The 17,979-nt window shown below is 31.3% G+C and overlaps 3 protein-coding genes across 3 annotated transcripts in view; 2 read left to right on the forward strand and 1 right to left on the reverse strand.

Moving 5' to 3' along the window:
- The window catches only part of LOC101502287 (heterogeneous nuclear ribonucleoprotein 1-like), a 6,894-nt gene extending 5,805 nt beyond the window's left edge, over positions 1-1,089 (forward strand). The window contains exons 13-14 of the mRNA XM_004509082.4: positions 220-360; positions 740-1,089. Coding sequence (XP_004509139.1) covers positions 220-360; positions 740-808 — 210 coding nt within the window. The 3' untranslated portion in view covers positions 809-1,089. The remainder of the gene's footprint in view (positions 1-219; positions 361-739) is intronic.
- A 252-nt stretch (positions 1,090-1,341) lies between these two features.
- LOC101503251 (uncharacterized) lies at positions 1,342-3,858 on the reverse strand. Its single transcript, XM_004509084.4, has 4 exons — positions 3,072-3,858; positions 2,282-2,627; positions 2,027-2,108; positions 1,342-1,764 (listed from the first exon to the last, which is right to left on the reverse strand). Exons 1-4 carry the CDS (start codon positions 3,760-3,762, stop codon positions 1,561-1,563), a joined length of 1,323 nt encoding a protein of 440 aa, XP_004509141.1. The 5' UTR covers positions 3,763-3,858; the 3' UTR covers positions 1,342-1,560.
- Positions 3,859-9,839: 5,981 nt separating this feature from the next.
- On the forward strand, positions 9,840-16,454 carry LOC101503567 (zeaxanthin epoxidase, chloroplastic-like). The gene is made up of 16 exons (XM_004509085.4): positions 9,840-10,531; positions 11,371-11,533; positions 11,679-11,753; positions 11,881-11,981; positions 12,112-12,227; positions 12,324-12,535; positions 13,193-13,284; positions 13,480-13,594; positions 13,703-13,806; positions 14,288-14,333; positions 14,465-14,529; positions 14,634-14,720; positions 14,890-14,944; positions 15,037-15,125; positions 15,209-15,293; positions 16,066-16,454. Exons 1-16 carry the CDS (start codon positions 10,029-10,031, stop codon positions 16,144-16,146), a joined length of 1,989 nt encoding a protein of 662 aa, XP_004509142.1. The 5' UTR covers positions 9,840-10,028; the 3' UTR covers positions 16,147-16,454.
- Positions 16,455-17,979: the final 1,525 nt, after the last annotated feature.

Here is a 17,979-nt window from a genome sequence, read left to right on the forward strand (position 1 = left end):
GAAGGTCCTGCTGACATAACATGTCAAAACTGTTCAGATGAACTCCAATGACATTCTATTTGTTGTGTATACACGTGTTTAAGGCTGCACAAATTAATTCTTCTGAAACTTGACTTACCATGTATTCCTTGTATCATATAAACTTGTATATAAGTTTAAGTGTGTCTTTGAATCTTGGATTTATAAATGATTTTATATTTTTGCACCATGCTCCTGTAGGTTGCCATAGATACAGCCACACCTCTTGATGAGGCAGGGCCCAGTAGGAATACTATGTTGAATAGCGTGGATTCTTTCAGAGGATATGGCGGTCCTGTGAGGCCTTATGAGAGAATGTACGATAGCCTGGACTACGATGATGTGAGTATAGACTATATTATTATTATTGATATAAAGCTGAGTAAAACTGGAGAGAATTTGAGAGAATCCGAAATTGGTTATTATTGCAATTTACAAATATACCTACAATGCAAGTTAATGATTTTATAACTAATACGGCTAATAAATGATAAATTGGGTTATTTCTCAAGAATTTGCCCATTTTTTTTCTCTTTTTTGGAACTACGTTTAATGTGTTGTTTCCCATCTTTCTCATCTTGCAATTGAATTGGAATGCTTATATTTTAAACATTATGAAAAAGATGGATGATAAAGTGTCCTTGCATGTAAAATAATGGACAATAAAGTGTTCCTGTAGGTTATTCTTCTTAATTTTTTTGTTTATTTATTTATTTTGCAGTGGAGTTATGGAGTTGCTAGCAGAAGACCACCACCATCAAGAGCTGATTGGAGGTATAGACCATACTAGGATAGCAAGGTTTTATTGGCCACATTGAATTCAAATGCTGCCATGGGTGCCATGAACTGCTGTGAAGGTCTTCTATTGAGAATGATTTAAATTTTATTAACACCAAGAGTTGGATTTTTCTTTAACACATTGTAAACCAGATAAATTCTTTATTTTTTTGCCGCTTGAACTTCAAACTTGTATTCACTTATAGTCTATATGATGAAATTAAATTGCCGTATGTTATAAATCTTCAAAGGCAATTTTTGGTTTTGAAATTTACTCTATATTCGCCATCCTCTTGCAAGTTGTGTTTTTTTGCCAGTTTAGTATGTTCCAATTTATAATTAGTTTTGTGGTTAGTGACGCGCATTAAGAACTTGTGTTAACACAAATTTTTAAAAATGTTATTATTTCCAAAGAGTGGTTAGAGATACACTTCCCCTGTTGCCATCTATTGCAGATCATTGTCAAAACTCCTGCTGCTGAACTTGTGCAGTGTCTTATTCAACAGGGTGTGAGTACTTACACGTCTCTAAAAACATGTTTATCCATGAAGAGAACGAGATATAAAAATATTTGAGGAAAGTTCGTCCACACAAATCATTCTCATTGTGCTTTATATACACAAATAACATACCTAGCTACAAATAATGATGTAATGTACTTTCTAACACAAGCCATTTACATCAAAGGGCATTAAGACAATGCAGTATATTCTTATACAACCTGGTCAAAACCTCAATGATTTCAAGGCTCGTACATGGGATCGATCACCGAGAATGAGTGCTGAAGCAGCTGCCTGGAGACCACATCTGAGCATATTTGGGGAATGAAAATACTTTGTAAATCTTGGAAGCTTGATGGTCCTGTTGTACAGGTGTTAAGCTTCTCATACTTTCTGCTTTCAATTGTGCCCTTCTCAGCTTTTTTAGAATCTTATTCATTGTGGAGGATCTCTTCTTTTCCAATTTCATCTGTGTCAAACATATCATGGTCAGAAAGATATTACAAGTGCCCCTGCTGTTGTTATGTTCACATCATTTATATTCTGAGCTTTATAAGATTGCAATACAGCAATTTGACTGAAATTGGGGTGAAACATCATTTGATACATTTATATCTTGCTTTTAATAATATGATAATATGAATATTGAATACTAACTTGTGTCTAATTCTAGACACTAGATATACTTGGTATTAGAAACTAGAATAGACATATCGTAATAATAAAAACACCTCAAGTTTTCGTATTGCAGCTTCAGCCTTTGCTTTCTGCAAATTTTCCCATGCAATGATTTTGGCTTCCTCTCTCTGTAACCTGCGCCGAAAAAGGAAGCTCGTGAATAAATAAATAAGTAAAACAATCACGTCAAATGTTTTTGGCTCTCTAAATGAATAATAGTGAGATTCAGATATCTTGCTAATGATGATCTAAGGAACTGTAAAAGAGTTTCATAGGAAAGTGTGGCGTTTAGCATTTACAAGACATACTTGGAAGTGTCCAAGGTAGACTCTTCAATATCCCAACATGAATCTTGTGCATCCGCACTATTCTTTCTCAAATCTGTCGTATGCATTGAGTCATTTTTGGTTAATAATTTGGCTGCATGCCTCTTGGATCCCCTGATAACAGTTGCTTGACTGTCAACCTCCACATCTCTGACTTCTAATTTAGGATAATGAAAATCTTCTTGTTCTATGGCAGATGTGGTAGAAGATTTAGGAGATGAATGTGCATCATTCTCTGTTTCTGTAGGACTCATTTGGGTACCTTTATCACACCTTGGGACATGAGATATCACAGTTTCCTCATTATTCATTCCATCATGTTCCTCATCTGTAAGTTAAAATAACAGAATAATTTTAAACATGTACATTGTCTGATCTCAGATGTCAACATGTAATAGTGTATAGATGTAACCTAAGACCAAAGTTATATTGCCGAATTAAGCTAGCGAATGATTAAACATTGCATATAATTTGCAAAATTTATTCATTCTTTTATGAATGAATAATACAGTTCACACGAATAATCCCCTTAAATCTAGTTTTAAACTCACACTTACTGACTATTAGATTTCTGTTTAGTTCGACAATGACAAATGTTGATTTTAGAATTGATTCTTATCAAAAGTGACATGAGTGTAAAGTGATTTATATTTGAAAATGGTCATGTAAAAGTGAAGGTAAAATTCAATTCTAGAAGTAAAAGCTCTAAATTCTAACTTCAAGGTAGAATCAATTATACACGAGCATATTATATTATATTTATTATTATTACCTTGAGAAGAAGGAGATGAAGGGTGACACATCATTTCAGATTCAGAACACATGGGTGCAGTGGACATTGATGAACTCGCTACACCATTCTGGTTGAAGACAGGAATAGAATATTGCACACCATTGTCAATTTCATAACCAAAAACAGTACCATGTGTGTCATCATCATCATCATAACGATGAACAGAAACAGCAACAGGTGCCAACACACCAGTTGAAAAAGGTGAACTAACCATCAAGTTCCTCACAACAAAACCTTGTCCAAGTTGTGAAACTGAAGGTGAATAGTTTGAGTAGAAAGCCAAACCTGGTTGAACAATTGGACCACTTATTGATTTGGGTCTACGTTGTTGAAGTTGTTGTTGCTGTTGTATATGTGAAGATGTTCTGCTATCAGAAGCATAGGATGAAACAGGACTACAAATCCATCTTTCAGCTTCATCCCATTTTGAAGGCATTGTTCTTCCACCATTATTGAATGGTGTTAAACCAGACATAGTGTGTCTTCTGCTGTTGTTGTTTGTTGACTTTGATATTCTCTCTGAACTCCACCCTTTGTTGTTCTCATACCTTCTTGTTCTGTCTCTGTAATATGGTGCTCCTGGACTTGGGAAAGAACCCATGTTCTGGTTGGAGGAAACTGAAGATGAAGATTCCTTCTTGATGTTACTCAGTGAGTTAGAGTGTTCCATGTGGTTACAAAGACATAGTAATTGTAGTACTAAAAAGGAAAGGGGAACATGTTTTGCCCCTATCTACTCTTGTGTTTTTTTTTAATTGAGGTGACATTAATAATATATTTTCTATCAAACTTTACTTTATTGGTTGAAATAGAATATAATTTACTTAACAACATGTGGTTGTTGGCCTAAGTGGTTATGGATTTGAAATCGATTCTTATAGAGAAAATTTGGTTGAGAGGTTATCATCTATTTTGTGTGTTTTATAGTTTTTTGAGGAAGATTAATTACTCTTAAACAACAATGATGAGTATTTTCTACTTATATGTATAAAAAAGTAAGTACTCGTTTGGAATGGTGAAATTTCTTTGTAAATCCAAACATGTAGTTAGATTTATTTAGAATTGAGTTCAATTAAATTATCTCGATCTCAATAAATTCTATGAAACTCATCAATTTCAAAAAACATAATATTAGAAAAATGTTTGATGTATATCTTATATGAATATATATATTTTGAGAGATAAAATGATAAAATGTATGCATAAATCATTGTTGATAATATTATGCCAGTGCAATGCAACTCTATAGATTGTAATGTAACCAGCACTACCATACTTTTTAAAATAAAATAAAAAAGTGTAATAAAAGATTCTTTTCGAGAGTAGGAGTATAATATTTTATTTTTTATTTACTTTCATGTGATGTTGATATATGAAGGTGTACTTAAATCTGATGAGATTCGTTGTAACCAAAAAGAGACAATGTTAGAATTTGACCAGTCGTGAGATATGAGTGAAGCAAGGTAAAGTCGTAGATACACAAAAGGACAAAGTAAAACGCAGTAACAAATAGTGCGTTAGTTGAGTATTACTATATGACAAGTAAAGTCGAGAGACGAGACTATTAATTAATTAATTAATAAATAATGGTATGGTATAGTATTATTGATATTTGTCGTGTTGCTTTGATCGGTGATCGGTTTAAAGTAACGTTTTGTGGTGCATAGGGTAAACATTCTTAGAATGCAGACATGTTATTATATATGAGACGAGACACATCACGTTAGACCCAACCCCAATGAATTAGGCATTTTGTTAGGATGGAAAACACTTTAATGAGTGCGTACGATAAAGGTGGTTTCAGAGGGATCAAGGTTGCTAAAAGACTACTTATAAAGAATTTATAAAAATTAGTTAAAAATAATTTATAAACATATATAAATTATTTTTATGTTATTTTAAACGGCATTGAAAGTGTTTATCCTAATGCATAAACTCAAATTTGTAATTCTTGATAATAAAAAATTAAAAGAAGAAAGACCATAATGTGGACATAAACATAAGCACCGCGAGACATGTTGCAGAATTCCACTTGTCATGTCGTAACTCCAAATGCCCTCACATGCGGTAGGCCTTAGGGTGAGGCTTCATTAAATTTTATGCATAAAAATTTTGTTCTTCAAGTAAGAGAAGTTGACACAAGGAAGTGAGAGTGAAAATTGTAAGTATTAGGATCACTTGAAGCACTTGTTTAGTAACCAAGAATTTGGACTTACAACGTCCTGACTAATTTTATGAGGAGGTAAAATATAAAGAAAAGAAAAGAAAAATATTTTTACTATTAATGTATTAAATTTAAATATTGAATAAAAGTTCATAATAATTTTTCATATAAAATATATATTGTGAAAACATTTTAAAGGAAATAAAAAATTTCAATAGTAATTTATGAAAGTTAATTAATTAAGTTTCATGATGTTTCAAATAATTAAATTTATTTGTAATTGATGTTGTATAAAATAGATTAATAATGTTTTTCTTTAATGTAAACAATTAAATTATTTGTAAGAAATTGATTAGTTTTGTGGTACCTAAGTATTCTTAGAATAATTTTGTAAAAATAAAATATTCTTAGAGTAACTAAATATAATAATATACCAATTTATTAATAAAAATAGAGTATTTAAGCTCCCCCATTGAACACTAAGCTTCATGGATGGATTTAGATGATAAACTTTACTAAGAGTACTCAAATTATATTTTGAAAATCATTAGTCAAATTTTATTTTAATTCTTGAAGTTGAACTATAAATTATTTAGATTTTATTTTCTGGATTGAACTCCAAATTAGTTAAGATCTTTTTTTTTATTCTAACAAGTTAAATATTAAGAGTCTTCCATTTAATGAATTATGGTACCAAAAAGTTGTTTATAAAGTGATGATAAATCTCACTTTACAAACAATTTTGTAGAATTCAATTAGACTTAACAAAAATTATAAGATGATATATTTGAGTGTATTTAAAATCTGTCGAACTACATATTATCAACTGATTGCTATTGAATTACTCGGATCATATTCTACATGTCAACCTTAAACGTGAAAGGATACGTTAAGAGTCTCACATTGAATGAATATGATATACAAAATTATTTATATGTGATTGATAGTCTTTATATTACGAGTTGATTTAGATGGTTGGATTAGTCCTAATTAATCAAATTCTAAAAAAGATTAAAATAAAAAAATAAAATATTTGTTTAATAGTGTGTTTGAGTGAATGATTTAGCGTTTCAACTTTGAAGTATTTGAATGCTACAATTGTATATCCACCGCAGTTGTTTATTAATTTGCTCTAAAATAATGTGTTTTGAAACGTGTGCTAAACAAATTATATAGTTTTGTCAGCAAAAAATAAGCATAAACGAGCTAGTGTTGAAGGTGCTGTTGCATATGGATTCAAATTGACATATTTAAAATGTTGGTGGTTTCCAATAATGTTCAATATTGATGGTCAACTATATTTTAGAAAGAGTGCTTCTTCCGTCAACTTTCTAAACAACTACACTATGTTTGGATATATATATTTCTGAAGACAGTGTAGTATTACATCAAAAGGCCCATTGCAGGTGGTGGTTAGTTTTTGGTTTTCAATTGTATATTTGAAAACAAAACATAATTAGTAAAATAGGAGGTGCAAGTAGTAGTGTACCGTCATATAATTTTGTAGTCATCTAGGCCCTAACAAATAAAGCTTAGGAAACGGAACCCGAATATTAAGAAACCCCCACTGCCGAATAAATAGGCTAAAAATCTATTGGTCGCTCCAACCTTAATAACAAAATTTTATTTTTGCCCTTTATTTTTTCTGATTTTTAAGTATTCAATAAAAAAACATATTACGAAAGTTTTACAAATCCAGAGCATATGCTGAAAACTGTAAGCTTAGCTTCAATATTTGCGTGCCGTAACCACGTTAAAAATGCTTAAATGATATTTCAAATTTTGCATCTTCTAAAATATTTGGTATATAAAATATACATACATGTTCTGATTTTTTTCTTCTAAAAAGATATAACATATATTTTTATGAAAAACTAATGTCATTTTTTGGTCAATAAAAATATATATGTTATATACTATCATATGATACTTGATATTTAAACTACAGAAATATTTGACTTTTTTAATTAAAGATATAACATTTATTGTTATTTAAAATTAATTTTTCTCAAATAAAATAAATACATTTTTTAATTAAAAATATAGCATCTATTTTTATAGAATCTAGGTATTATGTCATATGTGGTAAAATGTTTATTTATTTATTTTTAAAACAAGTTATTATTTTTTAATTTAACATATAACACTGTTAATATATTATACCTTTCATACTTTCTTAATAATCAATTAGTAATTAGTTGTCAATTTAGAAGAAAATAATTGAATCTATAATTTTCTCTTTACCCCAACCCACTAAACCACTTAGGACTCTCTGTTATACTGTTTTTTTTTTCTTTTTCTTCTTCTATTTATCTATAAAAATAAGTGTAAAATGTTAATTTTTTTAAAACTTTATATGAATAGAATGCGCGTTTTTCGAACTCGACCTTTTTGCTCCACTCACAATTATATGTGTTAATTTCACAAGCTTTTTAATTATTGATTTTCGCCAATATGTTGGAAAAACCACAAAATTTCATAGTTAAAAAGACTTCAAAAATTAAAAAGTCTCTAAAATTTTGTGGATTTAGGGGATCTATAGGTCTACTTTTTCAAATATTTTTTATAAAAAAATTCTATTTTTTTTTTGATAAAAAAATGATTTTTTATTTTTTTAAGAAATTTTTTTTCTAAAAAAAGTCAAATTTTTCGAGAAAAATAAATTTTTTATTTTTCTCTTTCGAGAAAAAATTATTTAAAAATTTTTTCGAGAAAAAATATTTTAGATTGTTTTGATAAATTTTTTAATATTTTTTTTGAGAAAAATAAATTTAAAAAAATTTTCAAGAAAAAAATCTCAATTAACAAAACATTGGACCAATAAGTCTCTCACTTAAACCCATAAAATATTGGGCGTATAAGCCTCTCTTAATAGAAAAGTATTGGGCCTATAAATCTCTCAATAAACAAAACATTAGACCTATATCTCTCAGTTAACAAAACATTGACCCTTTTATAAGCCTCCCTCTTAATAGAAAAATATTGTTAGAAAAAGTGAAAGAAAAAATTAAAATATGTATGTAATTTTATCGTTTGATATTCATTTTATTCTACCACTTTCAAAGAAATTACATTTATAAATTTCAATGTCTTAAGAGTTATATCCTTTTATCTATTATATGATATATGGTTCTAAAAATCTTGAAGACACAGTTATAACACTATTATAAAGTTGAACATGAACAATTTTGTCTATCTTTTGGAAAGTCATTATACTTTCTTGTAGATGAGATCAAATATACCTGCAAAAATCATACTCTAACTACAATCAAGATTTTTTTAAAAATGAATGATAAATATAATATGTAACAAAATACCACTAACTCAAAAGTTATTTATGCAAAAAGAAAATTTTTTAAACTCTATTTACTTCTTGAAAATAATTAAATTGCAAAAAAAATTACTTTTGAATTGAGAAAGTAGAGTTGTGAAAACTCATTTGTATTTCCGTAACAATTGCAGACTAGAGGCTAAATAATTTATTGACCAACAAATTCAGAATTAAAAAGACACAATATTACAATATAATAATAAGAGTATTATACAAAATATAACAACAAAATAAATATTAAAAGTTTATTAGTTGCAGGTAAGAAACTGAAACAACATAACAAATCACCTGCTAAAAGAAATTGTTTAAAAAAGTAAAATAATATAGACGAGAGACGTTGAGTTTTTTACAATGTCGATAGCCTAAGGAGTGGTTTTAATAAACCTAAGGAGAAAATGCGAGGTTAACTAGTAGAGATGAATTGTTTTAAATTAAAATTAAAATAAATAAGTAAAAGTAAAAGTAATGGAGAAAACGTCCTTATCCATATAGGCAAATAGCACAAGCCAATCAAATTTGTTATTTTGATTTCGTGGTGGATCTGAATCATGTTGTGATTATTCATACGTGGGAGAGTTTACTACATACAAGTATAGACTACCACAAATTTGAACTATGACCACAATTAAGGTTCCAAAATATGTCTCTAAAAGTCACCCACCACTAGTGCCACTGATTTCACACCTTCATCATATACTCCTTCTCCTACTACACAATCATAAATATAAAATAAAATATAATATATAAAGATTTGATACTAGTGTACATATTATTAATTAAATAATACAATTAAAAAATATTACAAATAAAAAAAATGATATTTATTATCATACGAAAGATAAAAATCTTTCATCTTACTTTTGATTTGAAGTTAAAGTATCAAATTTGGTTGATAAGTCCAATTCTTTAAATTATCAATATTATAAAAAATATATTCACTTAATTTCAGTTTCAGACTTAATCTTATCGACATATTATGGAGATTAGTGTTTTGAATAGTTACTAGTTTTCAAAATAGAGTACGAAATCAAGAGACTTACATGGGAGATCGATTTGGACATCTTGTCGCTGATATTTGTGAAACTGCAACTGTAAACCACCAATTCCTTTATCCCTCTTTATTCCTTATTTTATAAATAAATTATTTACTTCCATCTCTTGTCAAAACCTCAACCTCTAATAATATTTATATCTCTTTTATTTATTTTAGGAATAATTATTTTATAACAACACTCATATTTCTTATATTTTTCACACTCTTTTTTCTTTCTTTTTTATCTCTTCCTTAAGCATTTGCTAAAATCTTCAAACACCCTTTAATCAATGCAAATCACTGTGTTTTGTTGATCAGACACAGAAGACACTTACACAAACACACACTCTTAGAACATTCAACTTGTGTTGTGTTGGTTCCTAAGCTTTGTGTTTTTTCAACTCAACCATGGCTTCTACTTTATGTTACAACACTCTAAATCCTTCAACAGCATATTTCTCAAGAACCCATTTGTCAATTCCATCCAACAAAGAGTTTTCACTTGAAAATTCTTCACCTTTTCATAGCAATGGAAAAAACAGAACAAGAAAACAGAGGAGGAAGGTGTTTGTGATGCATGTGAAAGTGAAAGCTACAGTAGCTGAAGCTATTCCAAATCAAACACAAGCTGAGAAGAAGAAGAAGATTCGGGTACTTGTTGCAGGTGGTGGAATAGGTGGATTGGTTTTTGCTTTGGCTGCAAAGAGAAAAGGGTTTGAAGTGATGGTGTTTGAGAAGGATTTGAGTGCTGTAAGGGGAGAAGGACAATACAGAGGTCCAATTCAGATTCAGAGTAATGCTTTGGCTGCTTTGGAAGCTATTGATTCAGATGTTGCTGATGAAGTTATGAAACTTGGTTGTATCACTGGTGATAGAATCAATGGTCTTGTTGATGGGGTTTCTGGTTCTTGGTATGTTGTTGAAATTTAATAAACAGAAAATTATCTCTTTTTTATTTATATTAATTTTGGATTATTTATTAGTTTTTTGGTATGTTGGGATTTTATTCTAATTCTGGATTATCTTATTCCAGCTGTCCATAAAATAGTTAGGTTGTTTGGCTTTATTGGTTGTATACTATAAATAGGCCTCAATTGTAAACATTTAAAAGTTTCGTATGATTATTACAAAAGGGATGTGTAACTAACAAAAATGTATAAAGTTTAGGTGAGTTGAGTCTCAAGACTCCAAGGCTCATAGAGCAGTTGTAGAGATACTCCCAGCATCTTGAAATATAAACAAAAATAGGTTAAAAAAATTTGATCTATTTAGCCCAATATTTGGACCAAATACATCAACTTTTCGGACAGAGGGAGTATGGACATATTATCCACCAACAAGGTTACATTCACGAGATTCGAACCCAGATCATTATAGAATATGAGTTGAATCTTTATCAATTAGACCAACTTATGTTGGCTACTATGATGATTATATTTATGAACAGTTTTTTCTTCACTAGGTATCTAAAACCTTGAGTTGGAGGAGCATTCAAAGTTAGAGGAGTATTACAGGTTTATTAAAGGAGTACCCTCCATTCTTAAATGTTGTGTTTGTGAATCTAGTAAAATTCTATTAACACACCCTTTTCTAATCATATCGGTTACACTTAGATAGTACATCAGCCTTTCTTTATCAAACAACAACAATCTAGTTTCATTAATGTCAAAGTTGTAAAAAAGTTGTTCGCCATTTCCTATACTGGATGTTAATATTTGGTACCATGAATTGATATGTAATTTGTTATCAGGTACGTTAAGTTTGATACATTCACTCCTGCAGTGGAACGTGGGCTTCCAGTTACAAGAGTTATTAGTCGAATGGTTTTGCAAGGAATTCTTGCTCGTGCGGTTGGGGAAGATATTGTTATGAATGCCAGTAATGTCGTTAATTTCGAAGATGACGGAAACAAGGTAACTAGAAAACAATATTTTATATTGAATATTCTTCTCATATTGATATCAATCATGCTTTATGTATTTTCTGAAGCTTCTATTTCATTCTTCTTGCATTGGATTTCAAATTTACGACTTTTCTCATCAAGCATGCTAATTTCAGGTAACAGTAGAGCTTGAGAATGGTCAAAAATATGAAGGAGATCTATTGGTTGGAGCAGATGGTATATACTCCAAGGTATTGTTAACTTTTCTTCGACTCTAATCCTTTTCATTGGCCAATAGTTTTTCTGATATTGAAGTATATGTAATACTTAGCATAAATAAGTTATGCATTTAATCTTAATGTATTATTTTGTGAATAGGTAAGGACACAGTTATTTGGACTAACAGAAGCTGTTTACTCTGGCTATACTTGTTATACCGGTATCGCAGATTTTGTGCCTGCTGACATTGAATCTGTTGGGTATGTTGGCCATTAGTTTTGTATTATATCCCTAATTATCAGTGTTCCTTGTCTTATATTTTATATTTTTGTTGTTGTAAATATCGCTAATATCATGTTAAGAAACTTACTTAAACTTCTCTTTGAGAAGGTACCGAGTATTCTTGGGACACAAACAATACTTTGTATCTTCCGATGTTGGAGCTGGAAAGATGCAATGGTATGCATTTCACAAAGAAGCTCCTGGAGGTGTTGATGAACCCAATAGTATGTATTCTAAGTGTATTTTTATTTTTCATTTTTCGCTATGTGGCAAAAAAGTTGAACCGCCATGTTAATCTTTTAATTCTTTATGCATTGCAGGAAAAAAGGAAAGGTTGCTCAGTATATTTAAGGGTTGGTGTGATAATGCAGTAGATCTGATACTTGCCACGGAAGAGGAGGCGATTCTGCGCCGAGATATATACGACAGGATACCCACATTGAAATGGGGAAAAGGTCGTGTGACTTTGCTCGGTGATTCTGTTCATGCCATGCAGCCAAATATGGGACAAGGAGGATGCATGGCCATTGAGGTATATATTTCTCTTATTTGTTGTCTTGTCTCTTCATCCTGTGTTAGGAACCCAAGAATTGGATTCCAAGGATTTAGAGAAAGTACACTAATATTTAGAAAAAAATGATAAGAAATAATAGCAAAGAATCTCTCCAAGAAAATTATAACAAAAGAGGATACACTCCTATAATGGTATACACCACTAAATTTCTAAAATTGCTAAAAGATGTTTTACAATGGAATGGCCTATACACAAGGATAGGGACAAGGATTAATAGCAACTACCCTAAAACAGAAACAACAACTAACAAACAGAAAGTAACTAACCTAACTAACTAATCCAGCAACCCTTAACTACTTCAACTACTCTAATTTCCCTTTATTCTATATCCTAACATCCTGTCTCTTTTTAATAAGAATTTCTCGTTGCTCGATGATGAGTTCCAGAAATTTCCTACATTTTCAGACCCAAAGTACATGTCAAGTTATTCCTGATTGTATTGACTTTGGTAGTTCAGGGTTTTTCTTTTTCTCTTGATTTTTTTTCTTTAATTTTTCTATCATTCTTTTCTTCGATAGGCTGTTCGAACAAACAACTTTATTCCATATATCTGATGGATCAAGAGGTCACCGAAACATTCACTCAAACTATCTAAGCTTATTATTATTATTACAGGACAGTTATCAACTTGCATGGGAATTAGACAACGCATGGGAACAAAGTATTAAGTCAGGGAATCCAATTGAAATTGATTCATCCCTAAGAAGGTAACATACCATTTCCTTTTCAAATATGCACAAAAAAAAGCATCGAAATTTTGATTTTGTCGTCTTGATCTGAATTGAGAGATGCTTTCACATCAACCATGGTCTAATAGTTAATCTGTCTTCATTTTCAAATAGGCTGATTTGATGATAAATCTCTTTGGTGATTGTTTCTCCCTTTTCCATAAATGCTTCCAGATATGAAAGAGAAAGAAAACTACGAGTTGCGGTGATTCATGGAATGGCTAGAATGGCAGCTCTGATGGCTTCCACCTACAAGGCATATCTAGGTGTTGGCCTTGGTCCTTTGGAGGTAGAAACTTAAATTTTACCAAGATATAAGAGAATGAAGGATATAGTGAATTTGACACTTGAAATGTATATGCCTCCCACATTCATCGTTTTGTTTCGTTCGTTACAGTTTTTGACAAACTTTCGTATACCACATCCTGGAAGAGTTGGAGGGAGGTTTTTCGTTGACATTTTGATGCCGTCTATGTTGAACTGGATCTTAGGTGGAAATAGGTAATGATGAGAGCCTAATTTTGTTTGCTCTAAGAATTTGTCCATTATTTGTTGAAATTGACATGCCTGGAGGTCAAAAGAATAAAGACGTGAAAAAACACAAATATAAAACACACAATGTTTGATCATGAGATTCAGCCAATTTTGCTTACTTCTCCGACTACAGAGCGGTTGCAGTTCTTTTGTATTAATATTTCAAGCTTAGGATTTACAGTGTACAATTTGTATTTAAATACTACAATCCATATTGCAACATTACCTAAACCCAATAATTCACTTACTCTAGTCCTCTCATTTAGCATTCACGCCAGAACTCTGAGCCGATAGACAACAAAAAATTGTTGAGAAGTTCAAGAAACTGATGATATCGAAAACAATATTAAGTTTCTACTTGTTTCCAGTAAGTAGATATTTTGTGTAGTCAATTGTAAAATTATGCAATTTGATGACTTACAACATGAAATAAATGCTACTTTTGCAGTGATAAACTTGAAGGCAGACCACTAAGTTGCAGGCTCTCAGACAAAGTATGTTTCTCAAATAAGTTATTTTTGTACTTTGTTTCTGAGAAGAAATTGTATCTGATAATTTATATGGTTATATCTATTAGATTTGTTGTGATCTGATTGCTAAAAGGTGTTTATTTATTATTATATAGGCAAACGGAGAATTGCGCAGATGGTTTGAAGACGATGATGCGCTTGAGCGTGCTATTAATGGAGAGTATGTCTCCGACCAAACATGTTCTGAGTATCATCCTTTACATGTTATTAACCATATAGTAGATAACCTAATATCTATAACTATCCTTCTTGTTTGAATTTTAGGTGGTTTTTATTACCATGTGGAGATGGAACGGGTCTTTCGAAACCTATACGTTTAACACAAAATGAGATGAAGTCCTGCATAATCGGGTATGCCTACAGTTGCATCTACTTTCATTTTTACAATTTATTTTCACTCATGAAGTGAAACATGAACAATGATTTTACTTTTTGGTCACCATTTAGTGTGCATTATTCCATTCTCAATTGTCATATGATAACATATATCTTATTTTGTGATATGTTTATGTAATTTCAGGAGTGAACTGCAAGAAGATTATCCAGGTAGTTCAATTACAATTCCTTCACCCCAGGTACAACAATTTACACCACTTGAGTTAAACTTAATTCCTTGCTTAATATATATTCGACATCATGAAACATGATCATTAATCTCTCTTTTTAGGTTTCTCCAAAGCATGCACGAATTTACTATAAGGATGGTGCCTTCTTCGTAACTGATTTGAGAAGTGAACATGGCACTTGGATCGTCGAGTAAGTTAAAGAATTGGAAGGTACCGTATTGAAGGCACTGTCTTGACAAATGTACTTAATATCATTCTCATTATGTTTTGCAGTATTGAAGGAAAGCAATATAGGGTACCTCCAAATTATCCTGCACGTGTCCACCCATTTGATGTTCTTGTGTTTGGTTCTGAAAAGGTAATAATTGATTGCTTAAAAATAGAAGCACTTTTCAGATACATTCTTAACAAGTATATGAATAATGTTTATGTTTATCTACTGACATGTATGCATATCAGTTACATTATTCTAGTTTTTCAGTACCAATCTATTTGGTCCACTCGGTCAATCCTAAGCGTCTACATCCTTCAACCTTGATGCTTGAGGGGCTGTGTTCGGTACCAAGCTATTCGATCCACTCGGTCAATCCTAAGTGCCTACGCCCTTTGGCTTTGACGGTTGGAGGCCGTGTTTGGTACCAATCTATTGAACCAATGGACTGACCTAGGACGATAGGGATGAGCTACGCCTGCCCAGAAACATGCTAGAGATACTAAATGTATTAGTTTGCAAGAAGGCTAGCCGATTGACTTGTCAGGGGGTTAGTCTTGGTGGATCTCATGAGACATGACTAAGACATGCACGCGCCCCTATTACGTACTATCTCAATCATCAGCGGGTACAAAAATATTCGATGGGACCACACACCCTAATTAGTATTGAGCCTGGGACAGGTGAAAGGGGCCCACCCCGAATTACATGACCACTATATAAGCTAAAAGGCAAGAAAAAGATAGGGACACTTTTGACACATTACCCCAAATACTAAGTTATCTGCGATTAAGGTTTTCTTAACCTTATAGATTCCGGTGACCTAGACTCTGTCTTTCACATAACACTAGCCATAAAATGTTTTAAGTTTATTCTATATGGTGCATTACTTATGATGTAGCATCCATGTTATTTGCAGGTTTCATTTCGAGTTAAGGTGACGAGATCCGCTCCAACCATCTCTAAGAGGGAAGAGACACAAGTTTTGCTGGGAGTATGATGGACTGTGTTCAAATATACAAATTTTTAAGGTACAGAAAAGTTACACAGCACAAATTTGCAGCTGTAGATCACTATCTGCAATCTTTCAGGGGCAGTGTATTATACACACCAAATTATTGGGTAGAAATGTTTCATACAAGCACTCCATAAATTATAGCATGACTTATATAAACTTGCACATGTTGAATGGAGTGACTATGGAAGGCAATGTATGTAGCTAAGAATTTCTCACACTTTAAATTGTGATTTACAAAATTGGAAATGTATATTTGTCCATATAAAAAATGCAAATTCATTTGTGTCCAATTTCTTTCTTAATCTTTGGATATGTGCATGTTATGCTGTAACTAACTTATGTTAGCATTTTTTTCTGATATTATTTGCAAGCAACAAGAGTTATATTAACCGCAATTAACTAACTTTTTTAGTAAAACTGTGGAGACTTAGGCACTTGATTCAAAACAGACAATACATTAGAAATGTGGGTTGAGGGTCAGAACATTACTATTAATAACAAATTTTGAAAGTCTCTTCTTCTCTCATGCATCTTCATTCTATTCTTTCCAACTAACTGTCTATGAATATGGAACCATTGAGCTGAGCTGCCTCCAGCCATATTGTGGTCCCTCTCTTTCCTTGCTACCTTCCAAACTTCACTTCAAATCACAACAATTTTAGCTATGGCTATGCTTTTTCCCATCTTACTTCCGGATACCCCGTGCAAAATGTAACCATCTTTCTCAGCCAGACACGACACATACATGTAGACCACACATATTCTTCTTTTGTCTCTTAAAAGCTAAACCCAAAAGATTTGTGTCTTTGATTCTCTTTCCTTGCAAACTCCATACATGCTTTGCATGTCCTTTTTCAAATTACGAAGATATTTTTTTGATACCTTGAAATGTCCTTTTTCAAGTTTCTTCTTTTTAGTTTTTTCGAAACTGCTATTCATTTCCTTTAAAAAAGTGTTTTTCATTTATTAATAAAGTAATAATTAAATGATTAAAAAGTTATTATTTCACCTAATCATAAGTTTTGCTATATGTCCATGCCACATCAGTTATTTGAAATTTCAAAATCATATGGAATTAAAACTGTAAGTATCTCATATGATAGAGATCTAATTAAAAATATATAATTTAGATAGACTAAAATCAGATTTTTCCTATATGTCAATTTTCTTTTTCTTTGTGAAAAGAGCATGCCTTTTTCTCTCCCACACATTGTCATGTTGTTTCCATTCCTTTCACTTTCATTCACAACACTTTCATTTATTTCATTTCCCAAAGTAAGTCGAGTGAGACTGAAAAATACAAATGCTTGGCTAATACTACTGTTACTAGTTTGAATTCCTTTCTAATCCTACTTCCCACTTAAAATAAACTATAATCCTACTTCCTTTCTATATTTTAATTTGATTTTACACAATTATGATCGCAACTCTTAATGTAGCATATAAATATGATCATACACATAGAAACCCTACCATTTGTACATGGAAGCAAGAAAGAATAATAATTTGAAATTTAAAACAAGCACACACATAAAGAGAAAATGCAGGTTAACAATTGATTGTCATTCATGAATTTACAATTATATAAGACAGGATAATGATCTTGAACATTACGCAGTTAACAATCCTAAAATCTAGTTTTTGTTCACTTAATTTCACGTTACAATGCGATTTCCCAACCCCTAATTGCTTTACCCAAGAGGCCAGGGAGATGCAAACCTCAATTTCCTCAAGATGCACTTTCTTTTTTTTTTTTTTTTTTATTTTAAAAAAGAAAAAAAAATTTTGAACCGGAAAATAATAATAATAAAATAA

This window comes from Cicer arietinum, chromosome 7, assembly GCF_000331145.2.
Source record: "Cicer arietinum cultivar CDC Frontier isolate Library 1 chromosome 7, Cicar.CDCFrontier_v2.0, whole genome shotgun sequence".
In the NCBI taxonomy this organism is placed as follows: domain Eukaryota; kingdom Viridiplantae; phylum Streptophyta; class Magnoliopsida; order Fabales; family Fabaceae; genus Cicer; species Cicer arietinum.

Coding starts and splice junctions, on each gene's coding strand:
- LOC101503567 (XM_004509085.4), top strand. CDS start 10,029: ATGGCTTCTACTTTATGTTACAACACTCTAAATCCTTCAACAGCATAT. Junction 11,754..11,880: donor CAGATGGTATATACTCCAAG/GTATTGTTAACT, acceptor TTTTGTGAATAG/GTAAGGACACAGTTATTTGG. Junction 12,228..12,323: donor AGGTGTTGATGAACCCAATA/GTATGTATTCTA, acceptor TATGCATTGCAG/GAAAAAAGGAAAGGTTGCTC.
- LOC101503251 (XM_004509084.4), bottom strand. CDS start 3,762: ATGGAACACTCTAACTCACTGAGTAACATCAAGAAGGAATCTTCATCT. Junction 2,628..3,071: donor TTCATCTCCTTCTTCTCAAG/GTAATAATAATA, acceptor TTTAACTTACAG/ATGAGGAACATGATGGAATG. Junction 2,109..2,281: donor TCTACCTTGGACACTTCCAA/GTATGTCTTGTA, acceptor TTTTCGGCGCAG/GTTACAGAGAGAGGAAGCCA.